General features: G+C 40.2%; 1 protein-coding gene across 10 annotated transcripts in view; it reads left to right on the top strand.

Moving 5' to 3' along the window:
* Window positions 1-20,991, top strand: part of LOC135492891 (ankyrin repeat and SAM domain-containing protein 1A-like) — a 79,722-nt gene that overhangs the window by 8,786 nt on the left and 49,945 nt on the right. For 7 of the 10 annotated variants that reach the window (XM_064779589.1, XM_064779584.1, XM_064779583.1 and 4 more), the window contains exons 3-4: window positions 12,832-12,988; window positions 16,766-16,786. In XM_064779589.1, coding sequence (XP_064635659.1) covers window positions 12,832-12,988; window positions 16,766-16,786 — 178 coding nt within the window. Of the gene's footprint in view, window positions 1-6,549; window positions 6,615-12,831; window positions 12,989-16,765; window positions 16,787-19,503; window positions 19,585-20,991 lie in introns of those variants that run through there. The other 3 variants (XM_064779590.1, XM_064779585.1, XM_064779591.1) reach the window with 3 other exon arrangements.

The raw sequence follows: 20,991 nt of genomic DNA, 5'->3' as shown, positions 1-20,991 counted from the left end.
TTCAATAATTTCAATTTTTGGTTCTCCTGGCTCCCCCTTCACTCTTTTCAAAGAACTATAACTTGATCACATATGCTCTCAGCTTCTCACTCTCAGGAGAGATTTTGTTTGAGTCATCTCGTTAAGTTGATAATTTGAAAACCAGCCGTTGAAATCCATCCAATTATACTGAGAGTATCATCTCAGTACCTTGTTATCTCTGTAGGGGGTTGAGTGGTAACTAGTTTCATCCAAGAAAAAGTGGAAAAAATGATTCTCAAATCCCAGGTTCATGGAGCCAAAGAATTTGAGCCTTCTCATTGGAAAGAGGAATGGTTAATTTTCTTCTGCACTAGTGCTGTTAAGCCACCAGGGATTGTAGATGGCCTGACATTTGCATGCGCATCAAAGTGCTTTCGGTAACATCATAGGATCAATACGGCATGTGAGGTAAAAACTCTCCATATGATAATGATTGTGATGACAAGAAAGAAAGGCTGACACATATCACAAAGGCCCTTTTCATGAGTTTTGTGGTGATGGCTTCAAAACCAGGAAGAGAAGCCTAAGGTTGACTTGATTGGACAGATTTAGCCTACTTCACACTATTGAGAGATATTTCTTGGTATCGAAGTGTTAAAGGTTTCTTTTGAAAATTACACACAATTTGCTGTATTATGCTGGGAAGATTGCAGTATTCTTTAGAGTTTTGTTATTTGCGCTACGGGAAATTGCTTTTGATGTTGGGAATTGTATCCAGCAAAATACTTATTAGGCAAGGCAGTATTTCTCCTTGTACTTGTGTTGGAGTGCAACATAAGCTGGAATGTAAATGAAACTTGCGCTAGCCGTTAGTCGATCATGTAGCTGACAATTGATGTTAAAAAACAATGGTTTAGATCCTGTTACAGTGAAGTGGTGAAGTCGAAGACAGGCCCATTAGCTTAAAACTGATGAAGCATTCTTTGAACAGCGTGAAGGAAGGGAACTGTATCCATGTATCCAACAACATTGTCTGCACCTGTGGTAAAGATATCTTCAGGAATTGGTCAGCCAAAGCTTTCCTTGAAACGTTCTTGAAGAAACATCAACTTAGGTTAACCTGACATGTAGAACTATGGTGCATGTATCCATGTGTAAACATGCGTTCAAATAACAAGATCAGCATGCACCCATGGGAACATTGGTCAGCCAAAGCTTTAAAAAGTAGCTAAGGTGAACTCAACATTCCCACAGCTGTGGTGCAGGTATCAGTAAGTTGGTAACATTGGTTAGGCTGACTTTGGCATCATTTATCCTGCAAACTTAAAGAAGATAATGCTCTTTTTAGGGCGATAGCTAGAGGAGGGGGAACTGGTGACTAAAGCCCACCAAAGTCACAAAAATGCAAATTTTGGCCCATTTTCAGACTGATGGAGGAAAAAATCATCTGGTCAGCTCTACAGGGTCCCTTAGTTGCTCAAGCACTTCATCATCCCTTGGTCTTCTCGTCTTCTCCCAGAGATAGCTTGTGTAACTGACATCAGTGAACTGCCTTGGATTGGATGCCTCAGGTGACAAAACAATGTAGAACAATGGTAAACATGATGAATGGGTATCGTTCAGGCTCTGAAGTCTTGTAAAGTAACACTACCATTGGAAAATGATACTGAGAAACATCTCCATGATGCTAACTTGCTATTTGTTTGTCAGGGAGATTGGATAGCAATAGCGGCCCTATCCTCATGATGAACAGGCTCTGAGATTGCAGAGCTTTGTTAAAAATTAAGCCAGGCTTGGGATGTAGATTTAAAGCAAGATGCTCTACCATCTTCATCAGATTGATTTGGGTTTGTCTCCATGATACCTATGATTGGACAAACAATCTGTGTTTTGTTCAATATGAAATATCCTGTTGTGGATAATGGCAAATCTGTAAAGTGTTCCGAAAACTGCTGACCCCGAACTGTGGCAACAGACATAATGTTTTAACTGTTGCCTAGGCTTTCCTATATGTTTGTCACCACCATCATGAATTTATGAAAAATATGATAACGCTAGTCAAAATCTGATCCACCTACTCTGATTATTCTATAGTCTCGTCACGTAGCCACTCGACTTATATATAGCCTGTTGTGAAAAAGTGGAAAATATCACGTGGAAGTGTTCGTCAAGATTCATGTAATCTACTTTATAAAGGTTACAAGATACTTAGAATCAAGATAACGCTATTTATAGTAACAAAAGATGTGATGCCCATATTAGGTTGGTTGTCTTCCTTCTTTGGTAGCTTGTGCCTGCTTCACGTGATTTCTTGGTTGGTCTGTCTATCAGGTGATCTGTGTGTTGTATTTGATGATCTAGTGTGTCTTTATCGAGGAAGTGAACCATGTCTTTGACTGGCAGAGATTTCATGCTATCTGTTTGAAAATTTTGGTTTGTTGATGACTTTGCTAACTGGAGCATATCTCCATGATAGGCTTTTTATCTTTGGGTGGTATGAAGGTCTTATAATGCCCCTCTCTCTCTTGATCATCTTCTTGCAAACAGGGCCTACAACATGACTTCTCCTTACGCATGTTTCCAAGTAAGTATGGCCTGATAATTATTGTCAGGATGTCTCTTGATGTGCATGTGAATATAAAGTGCTCAGAGGGGCTCAGAGATCATTATGTCTTCCTCTAACGTATCTCTACCAGATGAAAGTATGAATTGACTTCCCTGACAAAAGCAAATATCTAGGCACATCACATACTTGTAATGCCTTTTGAAAAGCATGATGACGAAGGTATGTCGCATACTCCAGAGGTTCTTCGATTATATCTTGTTCGGGCAGTTCTTGTCAAAGGACTTAGTTGTCTATCTGCGTCACTGACTTATTGTGATGAATGGTGGCAAGCATGCAAGGAGCTGTTGTGTATCTTTAGAATGCTGGCATAGAAGGGGTAATCGCTGGGATGGTATCAGTATCAGTTTCAGCAGAAGCACATCAGCAAGGTCACCTTGCTCTGTTTGTCCATTTGGCCTCTGCCTGTGATATTTCTTCGCTTGTGTGGTTTTGGGCTGCTCTCATCCAACTGGCAATGACACTGGTTCCACCGCTCTAAGACCACTTTATCAAAGTTGAAAAAAAGGCCAAGCCAAAACACCACATCTTGACCATCAGAAAACTTGATGTTACCGACTCGTTGTGGTCAAATCATACATGTTGAAGGGCATCGACTCTAGTGGGGCTGATGACTTGAATTGCGATATGGGCTTAGATTGGATGGAGATTTCAATAATAACGAGAGCTGCTGAATCCAATCTGTATGTGACATCCCTCCTTCATAGCGAGACTATTTTGTGGATTTTTTTGTATTCATCTGACAGCGTACATAAAACTTCAACTGGATGACTGATAGCTCAGAATCTTTGCTGGGGCTGAATGGCTCCGCAGTCGGTTTGATATGCCAATATAAAGAAATGCATTCTGATCGCCTTTGGTATTGTGAAGCAACAGAAAGGATATTGTCTGTTTCTTTCCATGTTTCAAAGATGGGTAATGGCGGCAGACAAAAAGCACAGAAGTGGTGTGTGGGAGAAATGTCTTCCTTAGCTATGGAAGAATTTGCGCCCACAGAGGCTTCACTAACTGAAAGACATCTAGTCTTAAAGCGTTTAAGGGAAAGGGAGGGTTGCCAGGCGGCTGAGGTTAGGTTACAATTTAAGAACCCAATTTGTATCAATCGAATGGTTTGTTATTATGTTGGGCAAGTACATGTAAGCTGAAATGTTTTCTTCATGAAGCTATTGTTCTCACTACTTTGTCTACTCGATGCTCTCAGAGGCTACAGGATAAGTTGAGAGACCTCAAGACTTGGAAGAATCCCCTCTCGTCTGATAACATGTTTCCCACAAAAGTGAAAGAATATGCAACGTCTAATGCGACATCTCTTCGCTAAAGAATAATCAATGGTATGGTGATGCTACATTATCGCAAAACTCTCAGGAGAATCTCGAGTTCTCTGATTCTGCTTGGTGAAGCATGAACAAACAAAGGCGGAATACTTAAGACTGATAGAATAAAGAAATAATGGGAACGCTTACAGATGGTTCTCATTCTCAGCTTAGAAAAATATAACTCACTACTTGCCAGTCGAATAAGCAAAGTGGATTAAACTTGAGTTTACGATGATTTGGTTGTTGCTGATCTTACTAAAGCTGGATTCAATCACTGCAACAGAACGGAAGGATAAGAAGGATGAGAAATGGGAGACGTAATGTCTCACGTGCTCCGTCAACGAGATGTCTTTATAGCATGGTAAGTCTAACTTGGTCATTTTTGCTAGGACTTGTCTTTCTGACGTCCTACAAAACATCAGCCTCACAGATTCATGATTTTGGTCATTCAAACCATTGGTGGGAAAAAATTAAGACTTCTACGAAGGAAGGCTTGTTAGCACCGTCTTTGCTAGTCTGGACCCAAACTCCATAGAAGAAGCCTCACCTGAAGTGTTCTAATATCATTCATTGCTTGACTTGCTTCCTTCTTCTAAGTATTCTGATCCTAGTTTTGAGTTTGATGGGTTTCCTGTACCTCGCAGATGCTAATGGGTGCTATTGTATGCGGCAATGCTCTATTGATCTGAGGCTATCGGGTAGGTGATACTCAGGTGATTGCTCCCTCATAAAGGTTTAGCTTGGTGACATAAGTGACTATTGATTCTCCATCAACAGAAGCAGGCTTCTTCATTGCATCAGAACCCATTCAGTGTCACAGGGAGTAGGCCAAAACCTGTCGTCAGAATTCCATTCTTCTTCTTAGAGAAACCTCAATAAGTAACTGTCTAGACAGGAAATACCAAAATCACATGTTGCTTTTTAATGGCACGTAACCATCAGCATGATGGATGTTGGCCCACTTAAGCAGATGGATCCTATAATGGTGGCTGCTAGGTTGGATTATGACCAAGGCGGCTTTTCATTGAGAACGAACATTGGTAACCATCAACATAGAAGGATGTCGGTCAACTTTAGCAGATGGGTCCTATAATGGTGGCTGCTAGCTGGGATTATGACAAGGCCATCAGATCTTGCACACTGCTTTCCATTGAGAACGAACCTTGGTAACTATCACCCTAATGGTGGCTGCCGGCTGGGATTAGGACCAACATGTCCAAGGCCGACAGACACTGAGAAATGATGGGGAGAGGTTGAGTGTATAAAGATGTTTTAATGATATCCGCTAGCTTGCATGTCATGATGTCAACACATATTGCTGGTTAACTACTTCATGACGGTTCTACACATTTAATCATAATGGCATTGGGCAAACACCCCATATTTACTGACATCAGATCACTTCCTTCTGTGACGGTTGTATGTCATATACATCCAACTGATGTACAGAATGTTGCTTTGTTTTCAGTAGATCTCATTTTATGGATGTTGACTCAATAACCATGTGGCTCTGTGTGGGCTGATGGACTTTTTCCGGTGCACATTGATTTCTGAGCGTGTCATCACTCATTGTGTTTGATTGGTTACATCTAGGCAATCAGTAAAGCAAGGACAGTGAAGGTCCGTGATAGTAGATGATGTGTTATGTTTTGTGTAGTTGGTTTTAGCATGTTTCTTTCACGAGACTGGTTTCAATGCTTTGGCCATTTCTGGCTCCATCATGGACATCCCCTTGCAGTCTTTATCTGTCAATGAGAACCCATAGGATGATAATCAACAAAAAGGTAATGGCCAAGGTCAGGCAATCATCAATAATCAATTAAAGGTACTTTTAATCAAAAGAATGAGTATATCGATATCTTCCTATTAGGAACTTGCTTCTAATGATGCTGAAGGCAGTTAAGTATAGAATTCAGTGTTAGATGCCATACTGGGATCTCGCAAGTGTGTTAGGCTTAAAAAGAGTGTTGGGGCTTGTATGAATGCCATAACCATGGAAACAATACATCGTTAAGGATTGAACACCTTTAAAATCTTGCCACAGTAATGATAAGGTGATAATATGATAAATCTGCAGTCATATGTGAATATGTCCATGTGGTCCCGCCCTATTAGTCAGGCTCTGTGCCTCTATAGGAGTTGATGTAACACTGTCAGTTTCAACAGGTTGTTTTTGAATGGTTTTACATTGTGGAACTGTGATCACATCAGGTGTGTATTTCTGGCATTGTGTTATTTCAAAAAGGGACTGGATATTCCACTGGTATCAATGTTATGTTGTTTCATATACACAGCTGATATACGCAGCAGGTGTATTGATTTGGTTTAATGAATTCAGTGTCATGTGAAACTTATTTGATCTTTTCCTGCCATATGCATCACCCGCAACTGGTACCACACCCCAGGCAAAGATTAATATAGGGGATGGATTTCTTTTGTTTTGCACCAGTTGGTATAACGAAGCAGACGATATGTGGAGTATTTCAAACCAGATGTCACATTGAATCGAACTCGAATGTACAATAAGACCTGAGGTTGCCGGGAATATAATTCACGCCAGCTTTGTTACTTGGATTAGACAAATAATTGGTGATACCTTAAGGTTGTTTAGTTATTGAAGTGCATTTCACTCTGGAGTAAATATTATGAACAATGGCACAAAATGATAAGATGATTCTCGAGATGGAGTTTAGGATTCATTCCCAATACAATGGGTAAGTTAGTTTGACGTTTGTTAGCAGTCACTGCTCTCGGGAAGTCTTTTATTGCCCATAACTGGTATATCTATTTGACACCACTGAGAATATGGTTGATAAACCCTTGCTTATTGAGGCAGAATCTCATTTAGACATTTGTAGCTACTCCATTCCCTCACCTACTATACTACTGTACTATTTGAAGCATTCTGCTCAAGTATCTCGATAATTCTAAACCATCACTTGAGACTGGTGAAAATTGATTCAATTTTGAAGCAGATCTGTCTCGAATCGATAAATCTCATTCCACAAGGGATAACTGGTGAATTACTTTTCAATTGATAGATTTCGTATACTCTCAGAAATAATCCGCCCGGTGAACTGTATAATTCCCGTTTGAGAAATGTGAGTTTGTTCAAAATCAATTTATTTTGCTCTGCCTTTTGGTATTAAGTTGTCAAATTTTGTCCGAAACCCATGCGGTCCAAGCAGTATATGATTCCTACTAGACTGACACTGCTTCCCCCGACTTGTTGGAACAAATGGACAGAACTCCTTTGAGAACCATCCATCATTTTCAGAAAGATTTGTGATACCACAGCTATTTGGACAAGTTTTTCTTTTTGCAATGCCAATAATGGCAGAACTTAGTTGATTCATTGGGATCGATTTCTCACTATCTGACAGAAGATCCAAAGATATTGTTCTTCTGAGATTGTGGTGGATAGAACTGGCAGAAACTTGGCCCAATGGTTTGCTTTAGTCTGAAGGAGCTGTCTGTTGTTTTGTGTTCTTAACATTCAGCAAGGACATCAGACTATCAGATTTGTGGAGAGGACTTTCGGAAGCTGCACTTGTGAACATGGCTCAGCGTTGAGCCTTTCCATCTAGTTCTAGAAGTCTTCCTACTAGTTCATTTATCTATGAACTTTTTTTGTAGGAACAAGTAAAAATGCTACTATAATCCCTGTATCAAAGTTGTGGCTTCCCTAAGAAGACTTTTATCAAAAACAGGATATAAATTATCTTCCCCGGGATCAAAGTGGCTTGCCCTGGCTCAGGTTCTGCCGTGGGTTGGACTTATCTAGTGACAGTTATTGTGATAAATGGGGGCCCTGGCTCAAAAGGTACTGACCGTTATAAAGTGGATGGTTACAGGGATGTAGTTGACCATTATCTGTGTTGGTTGCAAGTTCTGTTTGAGGATTCTGCTCCCTACTTTTGCTTCGTCAGGGGAAATGTATTTTGTGGAAATTGATGTAGCTGATATTTTGGATTATGATTTGTAAAGATGGCAGAGGGGGTCGCGTCGGAAGGGTTCACTCAAAAGATATTCAGGTAAGTTGCAATGCTACCTCAATATCACCAGGACAAACAAATTCTCCAGAGAAAAGGGCTAGAGTGTACACTCCAGCAAACGTACCGCAGTATGTGAACCCAGATTACATAACATCCTTTGACCGATCCGTATCATTATCACATTTCATTAACCAATGGCGGTCTTGGGGGCCGTAAATCTCCTATGATCAGATACCGAGTCCAGCAAGGTTTAATTGGTCCCATCCTAATGAGGATCTAATGACCATTTGTGCAAGATATACTGCAATCTATCCTCTCGCGGGTCCCAATTGATGACATCATCACTGCTCTTCCTGCCATTGTCCATGAATTTATCACTGATTTCCTGTCTTTCGGAAGACGTGGTGTCTATTAGTTCATTTGCATTGGTACCTTAATGTAGTTAGGTGACGGCATGGGTCTATTGTCAGTTGGTAATTATGTTAGCTATGATTCCAGGTGTCCAGATTTGAGATTAGCGTCCCTCATAAGAGGCCAAGATGTTATGGTCATGTACTTTCAATGCATGGCTGGTGGAGACATTGCCAGAGAAAGTGGAAATTATGAAATAAGAAAATTACATCTTCCAAAGCCATACACCTACACTTCTTGGTCCATTCTTCGAGGATATTTCTACATGTGTATTCAGTTTAGCAACATCAGCGATAACTGGGCATAACATGATGTCAATACTACGTCCATTAGTCATCAATTGCATTAATGTGGTGCATTATGGGATTAATCGGTCATTGGCGTTCATTGGAGGCTGACAGGATTGACAGGTCGTGGATAGGGCACTCAGTGATATTGGTTTGGGGGGATAACCTTGTGTCACATCTTGTGATGAATATATACTGATACGTTTGTGTGATGAAAATAATGGTGGAGGATTGACACTAGTGAGTTATTTGTGGTTACTAGGTATATAGTGGATTGTGTGATATCCCTTGGTTAAACAGAGAAAGTAAAGATGTGTAGAGTGCCTTGATCAGAGGGTCCAGACAATTATTGCAATATAAAAGAGATACTTAGCAATCCTATCGTTGGAACACATTTTGCCAACCGCTGTCGTGAATTTCATGCCATGCGCTGCTTTATTCCATATTCAGTTATTCAATTCTTTGTAATGAAGACAAAGAATTCCGGAAACTTTTTCATATTGAAAATTCACAATGAGATATTGAGAGTCACGTAGCCTCCCGAAACAATCATCAATCAGTTGAGTTTCACAAAGAATCGAGATTGAATCATAAAGAATAGATGAGACGTCATGGGGTGATGAATTGATTTCGAATATGCTTGGGTCCCCAGTGACGAATGGTGTGGGATCAAATCTATTGATGATCTGTAGATCGGAGGCAAGTCCCCAGTGGCTGATTCTATAGATGCGCGTGCCAGTGAAACTGATATGACTGCATGTTTTTGATATGTATGCTGCCTATCTCGACTGCACACGAACGATTGATCCCTCCAGCGCCACTGTATTCTCTGCAGCCACACTTTGTCCTTAAAAGCCTGCACCGTTCCTTGAAATTTGATATTGAATTTGAGAATTTCCAAATTACTGCATTTCTATTTTCCTGGACCACCAGTAAATACAAAAAGCGGTCACACAAATCATACTGGTTGGCAGACATATTGTTTCTACTCCCAGATAATCCCGTGTGATAAAACCATCTGCCAGGATTAATTGGTAATTTGTCTGGGGAGATTCTGTGTGTCAGACCCCTGGGGACTGTGTTAGACACTATGATGTGGATGGAAATGAATGAGTCTGACATCATGAATGGGGACTTTGTCCTTTTTTTCAATGTGACCTATTGATAATTATGCAAGAGATGATATCAGAATCAATGATTAGTCAGAATCTGAAGTGAATGAAACATTCCGCATTTCATAATGCGAGAGTGTTAACACTTATGTGACTTAAGTCTGTACTTTGGTCATATAGCCTGGTAGCCACCAGTGTAAGGCTCCTCAACAATATCATGGTCACATCAGCTTCCCAAGTGTCCTCACTACAGACCCAAGAGGCATTAACACAGCTCATCTCTCCAACTGCCTGAGGCTACAGAAATTACTCTTCCATAATTCATAATGTAAATATAGGATATGGGTGTTATGATGATTTAGTTTGTAATGTTTTACCACCTCTCATAAATAATTCACCGATAATCCACACGTAGCATATTTGCCACAAATTCACATCGTTCTTGGCTAAATTGGTAAAGAACACTGCATAGTGCGAATTTTGTATTCGTTGCATTCTTATGGAATGATAGCTGGTGTCTGTGTGGGGAAAATGCAACTCAATTAAATCTCAGTCTCATAATGAGTGTTTTTCTGCATTTAACAATTGGGATTAATTTGTTTTTACACGTCCTCTAAAAGTGATTTGTCATACCCGTAGAAAAACCAAAGCTGAGTCACTGTTGGTGCACTAGATGTCAGAAAGATAGTTTATCACAATATCTCATGGAAAAAATGCAATATTCCGGAATAATGCAATGGCGTGCATCATGTGTCGCTATTGATCTTTATGGGGACTGCACAAGCTATGTTTGGTAGTGTTATGTGTTGGGCTTTGCAATACTGTAGACTGTGAAATATGTGTCCGGCTAAAACAACAAGGTTTTTGTCTGAGCTGTGTTTGAGCCCTGGATGGTGTTGGTGTACCCACCAGTATAAAACCAGAAGAGCTGGAGTCATTCCAATGCCAAATCAAGCTCTCCTTGCAACAAAATTCCTTTCCAGACATTTGCCACCATATCTAGTATGAACGGAACAATTTGCTATCGCAGTGGTGTACTTGTGGGAGGTGGGAAGACTGATGATGGCAGTGAAGGTTGCTGAATAAATGATGACTGTGCAGTCTCGGATCAGTTGCTTCCAAACGACAAGACTCAAAGACTCACTGTAGGAACAATGGTTAATATGGAGATCCGTCACAATCAGTATAGCAGCAGTCTTAGCAGCAGTGTGACTTGACTGAAGTCTGCTGGTATGTTCCCCAGCAATGTCTGCTTGCCTGCTGAAAAATCGATGACGAGCCCTCTTCTCCCTGTGAGATCGAGTGGCATGTTTTTGACGTTGAGAGAAGGTACACTGGGGAGTCGGGGTATTCAGTCTTTCATGGAACGAGGCTTTGTCTCATAACAGGTTCTCCTCGTGGACATAACTGACTGTATTTAGTATTCATGGAACAATTTGGCAGTGCTGTGGTAGTGGGGATCAACAAGGCTGATGGCAATGAAGGTTACTGAATAAATGATGACAGCGTCTGCTCTTATCTGTTGCCTCCGAACACACTGCTGAAGGACCTTGCAGCCATAAAATTTCCTCTGACCTTCCGTTGATTTGATCCCTAGCATCTGCCAATAGTCCCCCCCCCCCAAGTCATCTCTTCTTCTGACTCTGCACCCTCTAAGGACAACACGATGAGAGCTCCAACTGATGCATTTTCGCCACTTCACAACTGATTCAAAGCAAGTCTAGTCACTTCCAACTAGGCTGCCTCGAAGGACAGCGTGATATATATAAGAACAGAAGATATGTCTTCATACATCAATACAAAGCTTTCATATATGATTACAAAGTAGCTATTTTGGTGCCTCCTGCCAAAATCTATCCCACGCTTTGTACGGCAATTTACCCACAATTTATTTCACCATGGTAACAATAAACTATGAGACGTCATCGGCAATGACTGAGGGGAGGACTAATTTAAGATGAAAGGGATATGTGAAGATGATATTAGGGGTACTCATAATAACATGCAATGATATGTCGGTGACATTCCAATGGCAAATACGATTTTTTAGAGTTGAAATGTTTCGTTAATGGAGAATTTGCTTCATGTCGCATATCATAAGAGAATGTGTGATATGCGTAACCCATTTTACTATTACAAAACCCTTCGTGTAATTATCAGAATTAACATTCTTGTCTGTTTCATTTGTAATTACTCCTGAATGCTAGCTATTTCAAAAAACATCGCAGCACATCAAGTGCAATACGTGTATCTGTTTGATTTATTCTGTGCTTGGCATTTACAGATATTTCACATCCCTAGAATCTTTCATTTGTGACCCAAGACAACCTTTGCTGGAAACGTCTTCAATTACTAACTCACCACCTTCCACAGATCAATCTTGCCATTTCCGGCAAATTTGAAAGATCTTTTTATCGATTTATTAGAAATATAGCTCAGAGGTGTAAAGGTATTTGTTTGCGTCTGCTCATCAGGGGAACTATATACCCATCAGTTCTTTTTTCAGCTCTGCCAGTAGACCATACTGCCAGCTTTTAAATTAGTAAATGGTTTTACCAAACATTTAGTTTCATGACATGGTCTTGTTTTTCGACATGCGAAGTGGTTTTTTTCAGAGTAACATTTGTCTTTATAGCCAACAAAACACTAATTTTCTGATGTATGTTTTTTTGCATGATTTATCTGGTCTCAGCTCAGCTGACGTCATTCTTTTATCTCTGCTTGTTTATATGAATCGTTTTGCTTTGATCATCATCCTCATTAAATGAGACTGGACCCCTGATATGATTTCCACAATAACAAAACTGATAGTCATTTCAGAAAAAAACGAAAACCAGATCTTTGCTGGTCTCTTTCAGCCTGTGTTTCTATGGTTGTTGTTCTTATGATAGCCCTTTCTTCTGTCTGTAGTATTGGTCAATCAATGCTTATCCCAATAATAATCATGCTCCAATTACCTGCAATCTATTATGATTGTTTGTCAGTGATGGGGAAGAGAAGGCGCAGTAGTTCTATCTGGTGTTAGAACGTGGAACTAACCATAACTACCCAAACTGCTGTGTCGTGGATTTCTGCCTTCAAAGTGTAAAATAAAGCTCATCGTTTTCTTCACTTCCATCTTTGCAGGGATGCAGTGAAGACCCTGCTTCACTACGATGCCTCAGCCAACATCGTGGACAACACCGGGTGTTACCCACTCCACCTGGCGGCGTGGAGTGGAAACGCTGAGATATGTGACATTCTCCTGACACACGGGCCATCAATAGCCAAAGTCAATGAACAGGTAAGAAGTGACCTGCATCTTCAAAGGTTCAATATAATCTGATCCTCAGTTCAGAATTTGGCCATCAGATGTCTCAGGTGTTCCGTCAGTGGTTTGATGTGTTGGGGATTCTAATCTGATCCTCAGTTCTGCATTTGGCCATTAGATGTCTCAGGTGTTCCGTCATTGGTTTGATGTGTTGGGGATTCTAATCTTATCCTCAGTTCGGGATGTGGCCATCAGATGTCTCAGGTGTTCCGTCAGTGGTTTGATGTGTTGGGGATTCTAATCTGATCCTCGGTTCAGGATTTGGCCATCAGATGTCTCTGGTGTTCCGTCAGTGGTTTGATGTGTTGGGGATTCTAATCTGATCCTCAGTTCGGGATGTGGCCATCAGATGTCTCAGGTGTTCCGTCAGTGGTTTGATGTGTTGGGGATTCTAATCTTATCCTCAGTTCGGGATGTGGCCATCAGATGTCTCAGGTGTTCCGTCAGTGGTTTGATGTGTTGGGGATTCTAATCTGATCCTCGGTTCAGGATTTGGCCATCAGATGTCTCAGGTGTTCCGTCATTGGTTTGATGTGTTGGGGATTCTTATCTTATCCTCAGTTCGGGATGTGGCCATCAGATGTCTCAGGTGTTCCGTCAGTGGTTTGATGTGTTGGGGATTCTAATCTTATCCTCAGTTCGGGATGTGGCCATCAGATGTCTCAGGTGTTCCGTCAGTGGTTTGATGTGTTGGGGATTCTAATCTGATCCTCAGTTCAGGATTTGGCCATCAGATGTCTCTGGTGTTCCGTCAGCGGTTTGATGTGTTGGGGATTGATTTGACCTCAGGTGGGGGATTGATGGTTGTATGTTTGTGGGGGAGGTAGAAAAAACCCAGTCATATACTGGTACAGTAGAACCTCTCCATTAAGGGCACCTTCTGGACCTACAAATGTTGCCCTTGATAGAAATATGTCCTAAAATTAGTGAAGCTGAATGGAATCATCCAATTTGGGAACAAAGGCAGTGTCCCTGATAGAGAGAGTCTCCTGCAAACAGAGGTGTCCACCCTAAGGGTGATTCTACTATATTGAGCAAATCTTTTCAAATGAATATTTGTGTTTCTGTGTTTGACAAACATTCATGTTACTGGTCCTTCATTCATTTAATAAGTTCCTTAATGAGGTACATGGTGAAAAGTTCCATCTTCAATGCAGATTTAGTCAAGTAAATCATTACATATAGATTCTCTATGTATATCAACTAATGGATCTTAGCTAACAAGGATTACTGTGAAGTGTAAACATTGATGGATAGTTCAGGTTCTGGTTGCTGTGAGCTGTCTGGCTGCATTCAGTGATGCACTGGAGAGAGCCTTGATGTGGTTTTAATTCATTTCATACTTGGAAAGCATCTGATACATTGCGGTCGATTTGAAATATCAGTCAGTGTCAGTGGAGAAAGTTTACTTGTGGGTAGTTTTACTAGGATCTCTTTCAACCTTAGTCAGTAAAAAGAGTAATTTTTCACTTTGATGGATTATTCCGGTTGCTATCTGGCAGCAATCAGTTTTGAGAGTGGATGCTGGAATGGTGTTGTTTCATGCTTGAATAGTGTGCATTGATTGTTTTGTGGTGAGGAGTATAATCCAGTGGTGGTTGGAATTCTAAGGGTTTTGAAACCAGGAATTCTGAGAGTTTTGTAAGTATTTCCTTGATTGATTTCCTATCGTCTCGCTTCATTCAGTAAAATGGTCACTGATTTGGTCACATTCCACTTCCGTAGTATTCATTGATTGTTTGTGTTCTTTACTGAGGTGCTTCATTCATGTTACATACAGGTACATGTAGTTTGAGATTCAGCTTTACAGTTTGTAACATGAAGATACTATTTATATGTGCTAATGGGTTTCATACCAATGGATTTTCATCTTCATCAAGGGAGATTATTGAAAGACAGCCTGCCAAGGGCAGTTGGAACTTTCTGGCTACATTTATTTCAGTAGACATAAACAATTTCTTCTTGGTTTAATGACTCGAATTCAAATCTGACTAAATATTTTATGAAGTCTGCTGTTTTTACCAGCTAATTATGTAATAAATTTTGATATGAAATTCTCATTAGCCTTATTATAGCATTATGCCTTTTAAATTTGATTTTGATTTTGTGTGAGGGTGATTTCATTTGATTTGCTTACTCAGACACTGACCAAATTTGATAGTATCTTAGTTTGCATTTTTAATGAGTGGATGCTAATCAAGAATCAGTCATTCAACTTTCTTTGTTCTAGCAAGTTCTTAGTAGAGTATGGCCGCCCACATTATTCACTAAACACAATACTTGCCCTGGGCTGAATATCCTGGTCACCCCTTCAATACGTTACCAGGAATCGGGCCAGGCTCAGGGCAATCAGACCAGTTGCCAGAACTATTATGCAGTATGACCTTGTATTATGACCTTGACCTTGTATCATGACCTTGTATTGTGACATTGTATTATGACCTTGAACTCTCTTAATTTCACTCTAGTGAGGTTCAAGGTCATTCCACTGACTGGTATAAAGATGGCTTCAACCTGAAATCTTCGGAAAGTGTGTCTGATCCTGAAAGCCCAACATCTTACCTATAAATAATAGTTTCTTACTTGCCCACTTCCCTGATCCTCAGCTGGTATGTGGAAGTAGCCTATCATGCTGCTATTGCTCTAATAGAGCAACCTTCCACCTGCTTTCGAAGTGGTAGGCCACTTGATCCTGATCCTGATCCTGATATATGGTGTTCGTGTAAGAAATGATGAACAGGCTTTGATAAAAAGTTTTGAGAATGCTCATGAGTGTTAGCGCTGACTGATTATAGCCTTAAGCATTGTTACTAGTACTTCAAGTTGAAGAGTTCCTCTTGAAGATAGGTCCTACCAGTATCCTTTGATTGATGGTAAGAAACATACCACCTGCTAATTGGCAACCTCATCAGGGTTAATGATGCTCATAAGGAAAAAAAGATAAACATGCACCATTAAAAAAACCTGCAGGAAGGTGAAGGAAGATGCATTCACAGCTTAATGTTGCTGCTGACTTAGATGGGGAGCTAGCTTTTAGTTACCTCTCTCAATGGTTCAATATGTCCAATAGGCTAGAAGCTTGAAATGGGTTGAAAATAAATCTACCAACTGTTATGTGGCTCCCCAATCAAGATCTATCAAAACTTATCAAAGAACATTTTTTCAGATGTTGCATACACAGCATTTGATTACAGATGTGAACATAAATGGAAGAGTTAGAGCATGAATGTTCAGACCATTGAACATGATAGCGATAACCTTTTACCAATAAAGTTACCATTAAAAATTCATGACACTCCCACCTTGTAAACATTTCAGCAGTATTTCACAACAATTGTGTGAATTTCAATTTGGGTGTGAGGCTCTCCATTTTATACACTCTACTCTACTTTCTGTTTGGAAGTTGACTTTTTAATTTTCTCTTGAGTCATGTCATGCTTCAGAGACATAGTAAATTCTCTTCAGTCTTGTGTAAGGGATAACATTGAAAGGCATAAGTCAGGAAGGACTGTTCATGGTGTCGGTAACTGTCGCTATAAATATGTGGGACTACATACAGACTGGGTAAGGCATAAAGTTTGATTGATATTTCAATTTTATTTTGATAAATCTCTTTCAGCGAAAGTTGCACCCCAGCAGAGTAGCTCCATTTTGCTCTGAAGCTTTTGGTTGACCTTGAACTTAGTAGGTCAAGGTCGTCACTGGTCAGTTTTTTTGAATTTTTTCCAACATGTTTTTCATACCTTTCAGACTCTGGTGGACGATAAAAGCGTGAGTGGTAGTCTATCTCAAGCTTTGCTTTCACATAAGCGATAACCAAGGCATTTACAGTACTGGTCAGAAGTAACACTTCTTGTTCTTGGAACAGTAATAGCTACAGACAGAAACAATCTGTCATAAGTATAACAGATTGGATGGACTGGGTCTTAAAGATCCTATTTTGTTGATTAAACTGTTATGTCCCTGAGAAGGGCGTGGAGTGAAAGATGCGTCTGTCAAGGTATGTTACTCTGACCAGTACTGTAGCCCCTCTGTATATGGCAGATGTCCCAAGAGATCAATCCTGCTGCTGAAAGTGTATTCATTTCTGCATCTGTATATAAAGCATCTAGATGTCAACATGTCCAGAGAACATCTCTCACATAACATCATTACATAACACATGTACAATGCTAACATTACCAATAACTGCTACACATATAACTTCAGCTGCATTATAGTTCCCCTTGTGCAGTGCACATCATAAGCATCTTTCCGTTTATAGTTCTTTGAGACAGTATTTTGGCAATCTTTCCCTAGGCCAGACAGCATATTTGTCAATTTTTACGAATCAAATTGACCCTGAAGGCTGTACCTTTCATTCTGTATACCAACACATATTCTGGTCCACGTACATGCTTGCCTGTAGTCTCCCTTTAATATAGAAATGTACAATTGATACAATTGATATCATATGTTAGGCATGCAAGAAATGTGTATTTACAATATGTCTCATCAGTTTGAGTTACTTTGAAATAAAAGGTCAAATGTTCATCTGATGAAGGGGTTCGAATTCTACTGAGGTTTGTTGTAATGTAAGAGTCACTGTATGATGCTAACAGTAGCTAGTTCCATGACACTGTAGCTAATACATGTAGCTTAGCATAGTCAGCTATTATCTGAAGCTAATTCTACCTTTCATCTAGTGAAGATAATGGTAAGAGTAATTATTGTTAGTCGGAGGGAGAAGCTGGGTTCAGGTGTGTTGGCTGATTTTAAAGGCTTGTGGCTGTCACTGCTGGACCCTACTGTAAACCCTAATGTAAATGTAGCATAAGTCAATTTATATGATGCATCCTGCAGGGAGTATGTGTTGTAACAAAAAGTAACATTGATTCTGTAAAAACGGCATGATTCCAAAATATGGGCCACTTAATTGAAATGCCAATGGACTGAAATTCATGTAGTGTGCGCCAACAGTTTTATGTTTATGTTTTTGATATTTTATTTATGAATAGTGTTGACTTCATTACTGTATTGATTGGTTGTTGGCTCTACTTCTTGCTTGGTTGCTGGGTGGTTTTATAAGCTGCTTTTCCAGCTCTTAATTTTTTCAGCAGTGTGTACCGATCTTTCATATGGTTGTTTGCTGAATCAAAACTTCATTATCACAACAAGAAAAGACCTCCAGCGGTATCAATTTAATACAATTTCTAAAAGAGGGAGATAATGAAATTTCATTTCCTCATATTTTAAGAAATTGACACAAGCGAAATGACAAGCGAAGTATAACTGATTAAAATCATGTGAAAATTTGACTCAACTATAAGCCATAATTTCCCAACATAACGGGTGATAAAATCTTTTGATCTAATGTCAATATGTTGTAGAGTGGGCCAAATCTGTGTGGGCTGCCACTTTTTACCCCCTGCCAACTCTGATACTCCTTTTACTTCTGAGTGTATGGGTTATTTAACAAATGTCATCATCTTTTGATGCCAGTCATATCCATCATAATATTCTGTTGTTGGTGTACATTTCATCTCATAAAATAGCAGTTTGGATTCCCACCAATAGAAGCATCATGCAGCAATGCTCTGTAATCCTCCTTGGCTCCCCAGTTAGAAATCCCCAGGTCCCGGAGATAATATTCAAGACAAATAACCATCTAGGGACTCACTATAAAATATATGATCCTCTAAGGATAATAGATAGATTGCTTGCAAACTAAAACCAATAATTGTCCTCTCCAGGGAAATCCAAAATGACAGATGATATCTCGTTTTTGCTCCGTACTTTTTGGTAGGATTTGTCTTTGTACTGGAAGCCATTACTATAAACTTGGAAATAATGGATGGCCAAGCTGTATATGGCAACGTATTTGTAGAAGGCCAGACCAGTGTCTCGGGCAAAAGTTGTCACCCTTCAGACAGTGACCTTCAGCTGATGGTGTAACTGTCCCTTTGTCAGTAAAAATCACTACCCATTCCGAAGAATGGTCTTCTGCGCTCAGTTGAACTGAAAATGGCAACCTTTCCTCAGAGTTCTCCTCAGTTGGGCCGGGTTATTGGCCTGGTGACTCCAGTATCGGTAAATGGGATGCAAAGAAGCATCACAGCCCTATGTTTGTAGGAGAGATATATGTTACCTTGCCTGTTTTGGAAATATTATGTTCATAATCCTACCCCTCGAGCAAATGTGGGGAGAAATTTATAGGTCTTACGAATCAAAAACCATCAAAAACCGGTAGCACTTTGCAATTTCTGGATCGGTGCCTGCAGGAAGGATTATCACACAACTGCAGGTTGCTAGGCAAGTGTTACATTATTCCATCTATCACCACTTCCTCCAGGTAGAGATATATATGATGGGGGTATACCTACATCAGGGGAAGCTCATCATACACTGGTGTACGCTTGTTTCTCTGACAAGCAGTACATTAAAGCAGCTTGTAAGCTCGTAAACAGCTTGTAAAATGATGATGGGATTCATCTTTGGATACTGTCTGTTGACGTCTAATTCACTAAGGCTTTGGTGTCACTGAATGCGTGTAATGTGTAAACTCTTTTGGGATGGATGGATGTGAAGAGGTATGTATGCCACGCAAATCTTATTGTTGTGTTTTGTGTTTCCCCTTGGCATATGCCCAACATATTCCAAGTTGCCCTTGCCCTTGCTCTATCGAATTAGAAGCTTGGTGTTCTCCAATATTTGGAAATTCGTCCATAAATCATCAGGGATGATGGCAGACACACCCGCTATTATGTAGCGTAGCCAGAGGTGTCTCAATCAATGTATGATTGGTTCAGACCGGCTGACTGCCAATGAGATCAAGCAAGGATCAATGATGTGGTTACATTGCCTGATGTTAGTGGCAGATTGTGTTGCGGTTTTAATAGTTCTGGTGACATTGCGGCGGGATATTACGCTAGGGTCATTAGTGGATGATGCTGCTTCTTTATAAAGCAACAGTTGGGGAGGCTGGAGCATGAAGCCAATTGATCAATGTGCAAATGCACATCCATTCATTATGCTGCGGAATAATTCTGGCTGCAACATGTTGACCCTTTGGGTTGAGGTTGAGGTTGGCCCATGCAATGCCCATTGGCAATATTATTTCCATCAATCCAGCAGTTTTGAGCTGCATACCAACTTCTTACCTAAGCCGTGCTCTGTCACCCCATATTCCCCTAAGCTGGATTATGGGCATTACTTTCAGCATCATATTGTAGCTTCAAGCAATAGCTCACATTACAGACAGCTATTAGCTCATGGTAGTTGTTGCTTCTACAAACACCTGAAGGTAAATGTTATCCATCTTTTAAAAAGCTGTTAAATCCAAAGCTTAGCAAAGTAAATGCACTTCATCTTGCTAAAAATACTGACTGGTTTACTCTCTTTTGATATCCTAGCTACCGGTACCTTATTTTCCCTAATGCTCTATAGAAAACCTGACCTTCAGTACGCCCACTCTAAAGAATGAAAACCTTCAATATTCCATCACTCTCTGCGCAGATCCGACCAAGGCAATGTAGAGACCTGTGGAGCATTTCCAGGCACTCCTGATAATCTTTGCTTCCCATGATATCAAAGCTACAACCTTCATTTGCTCTATCTAAATCCCTTCATATTTGCTTTCCTGTCCTTGCAACACACAACAATATTTTCTTTGGTTTTCCTTACTGGTTGTTGTTTTGGTTGGCCTGTTGGTAGAACTAACACACCTAACGTTTTACATCAACAAACATTTCATTGTTGGAATGTTGAGATTTGAAACTTCTCCCTGCTTCATTCACTCTCCAAGCTAACATGAGAACCTCTAAAGGCATCAAACCATTTCCTGGTAGGGCCTCTGTGGACTACAGTCCCTTAAAGTGTCCAGAGCATATTAAAGATGTTCTTCCCTGAAAGATTACACGTGTAACGAGAATACTGATCTAAAGCTCCTGGCCAAACACCAACCCCTTGTGGAATATACTCCTGTACTGTGTGCTCAG

This window comes from Lineus longissimus, chromosome 8 (genome assembly GCF_910592395.1).
Source record: "Lineus longissimus chromosome 8, tnLinLong1.2, whole genome shotgun sequence".
In the NCBI taxonomy this organism is placed as follows: Eukaryota; Metazoa; Nemertea; class Pilidiophora; order Heteronemertea; family Lineidae; genus Lineus; species Lineus longissimus.
Note: the sequence above shows the minus strand (reverse complement) of the source record. Positions and strands in the feature narration are given on the sequence as shown.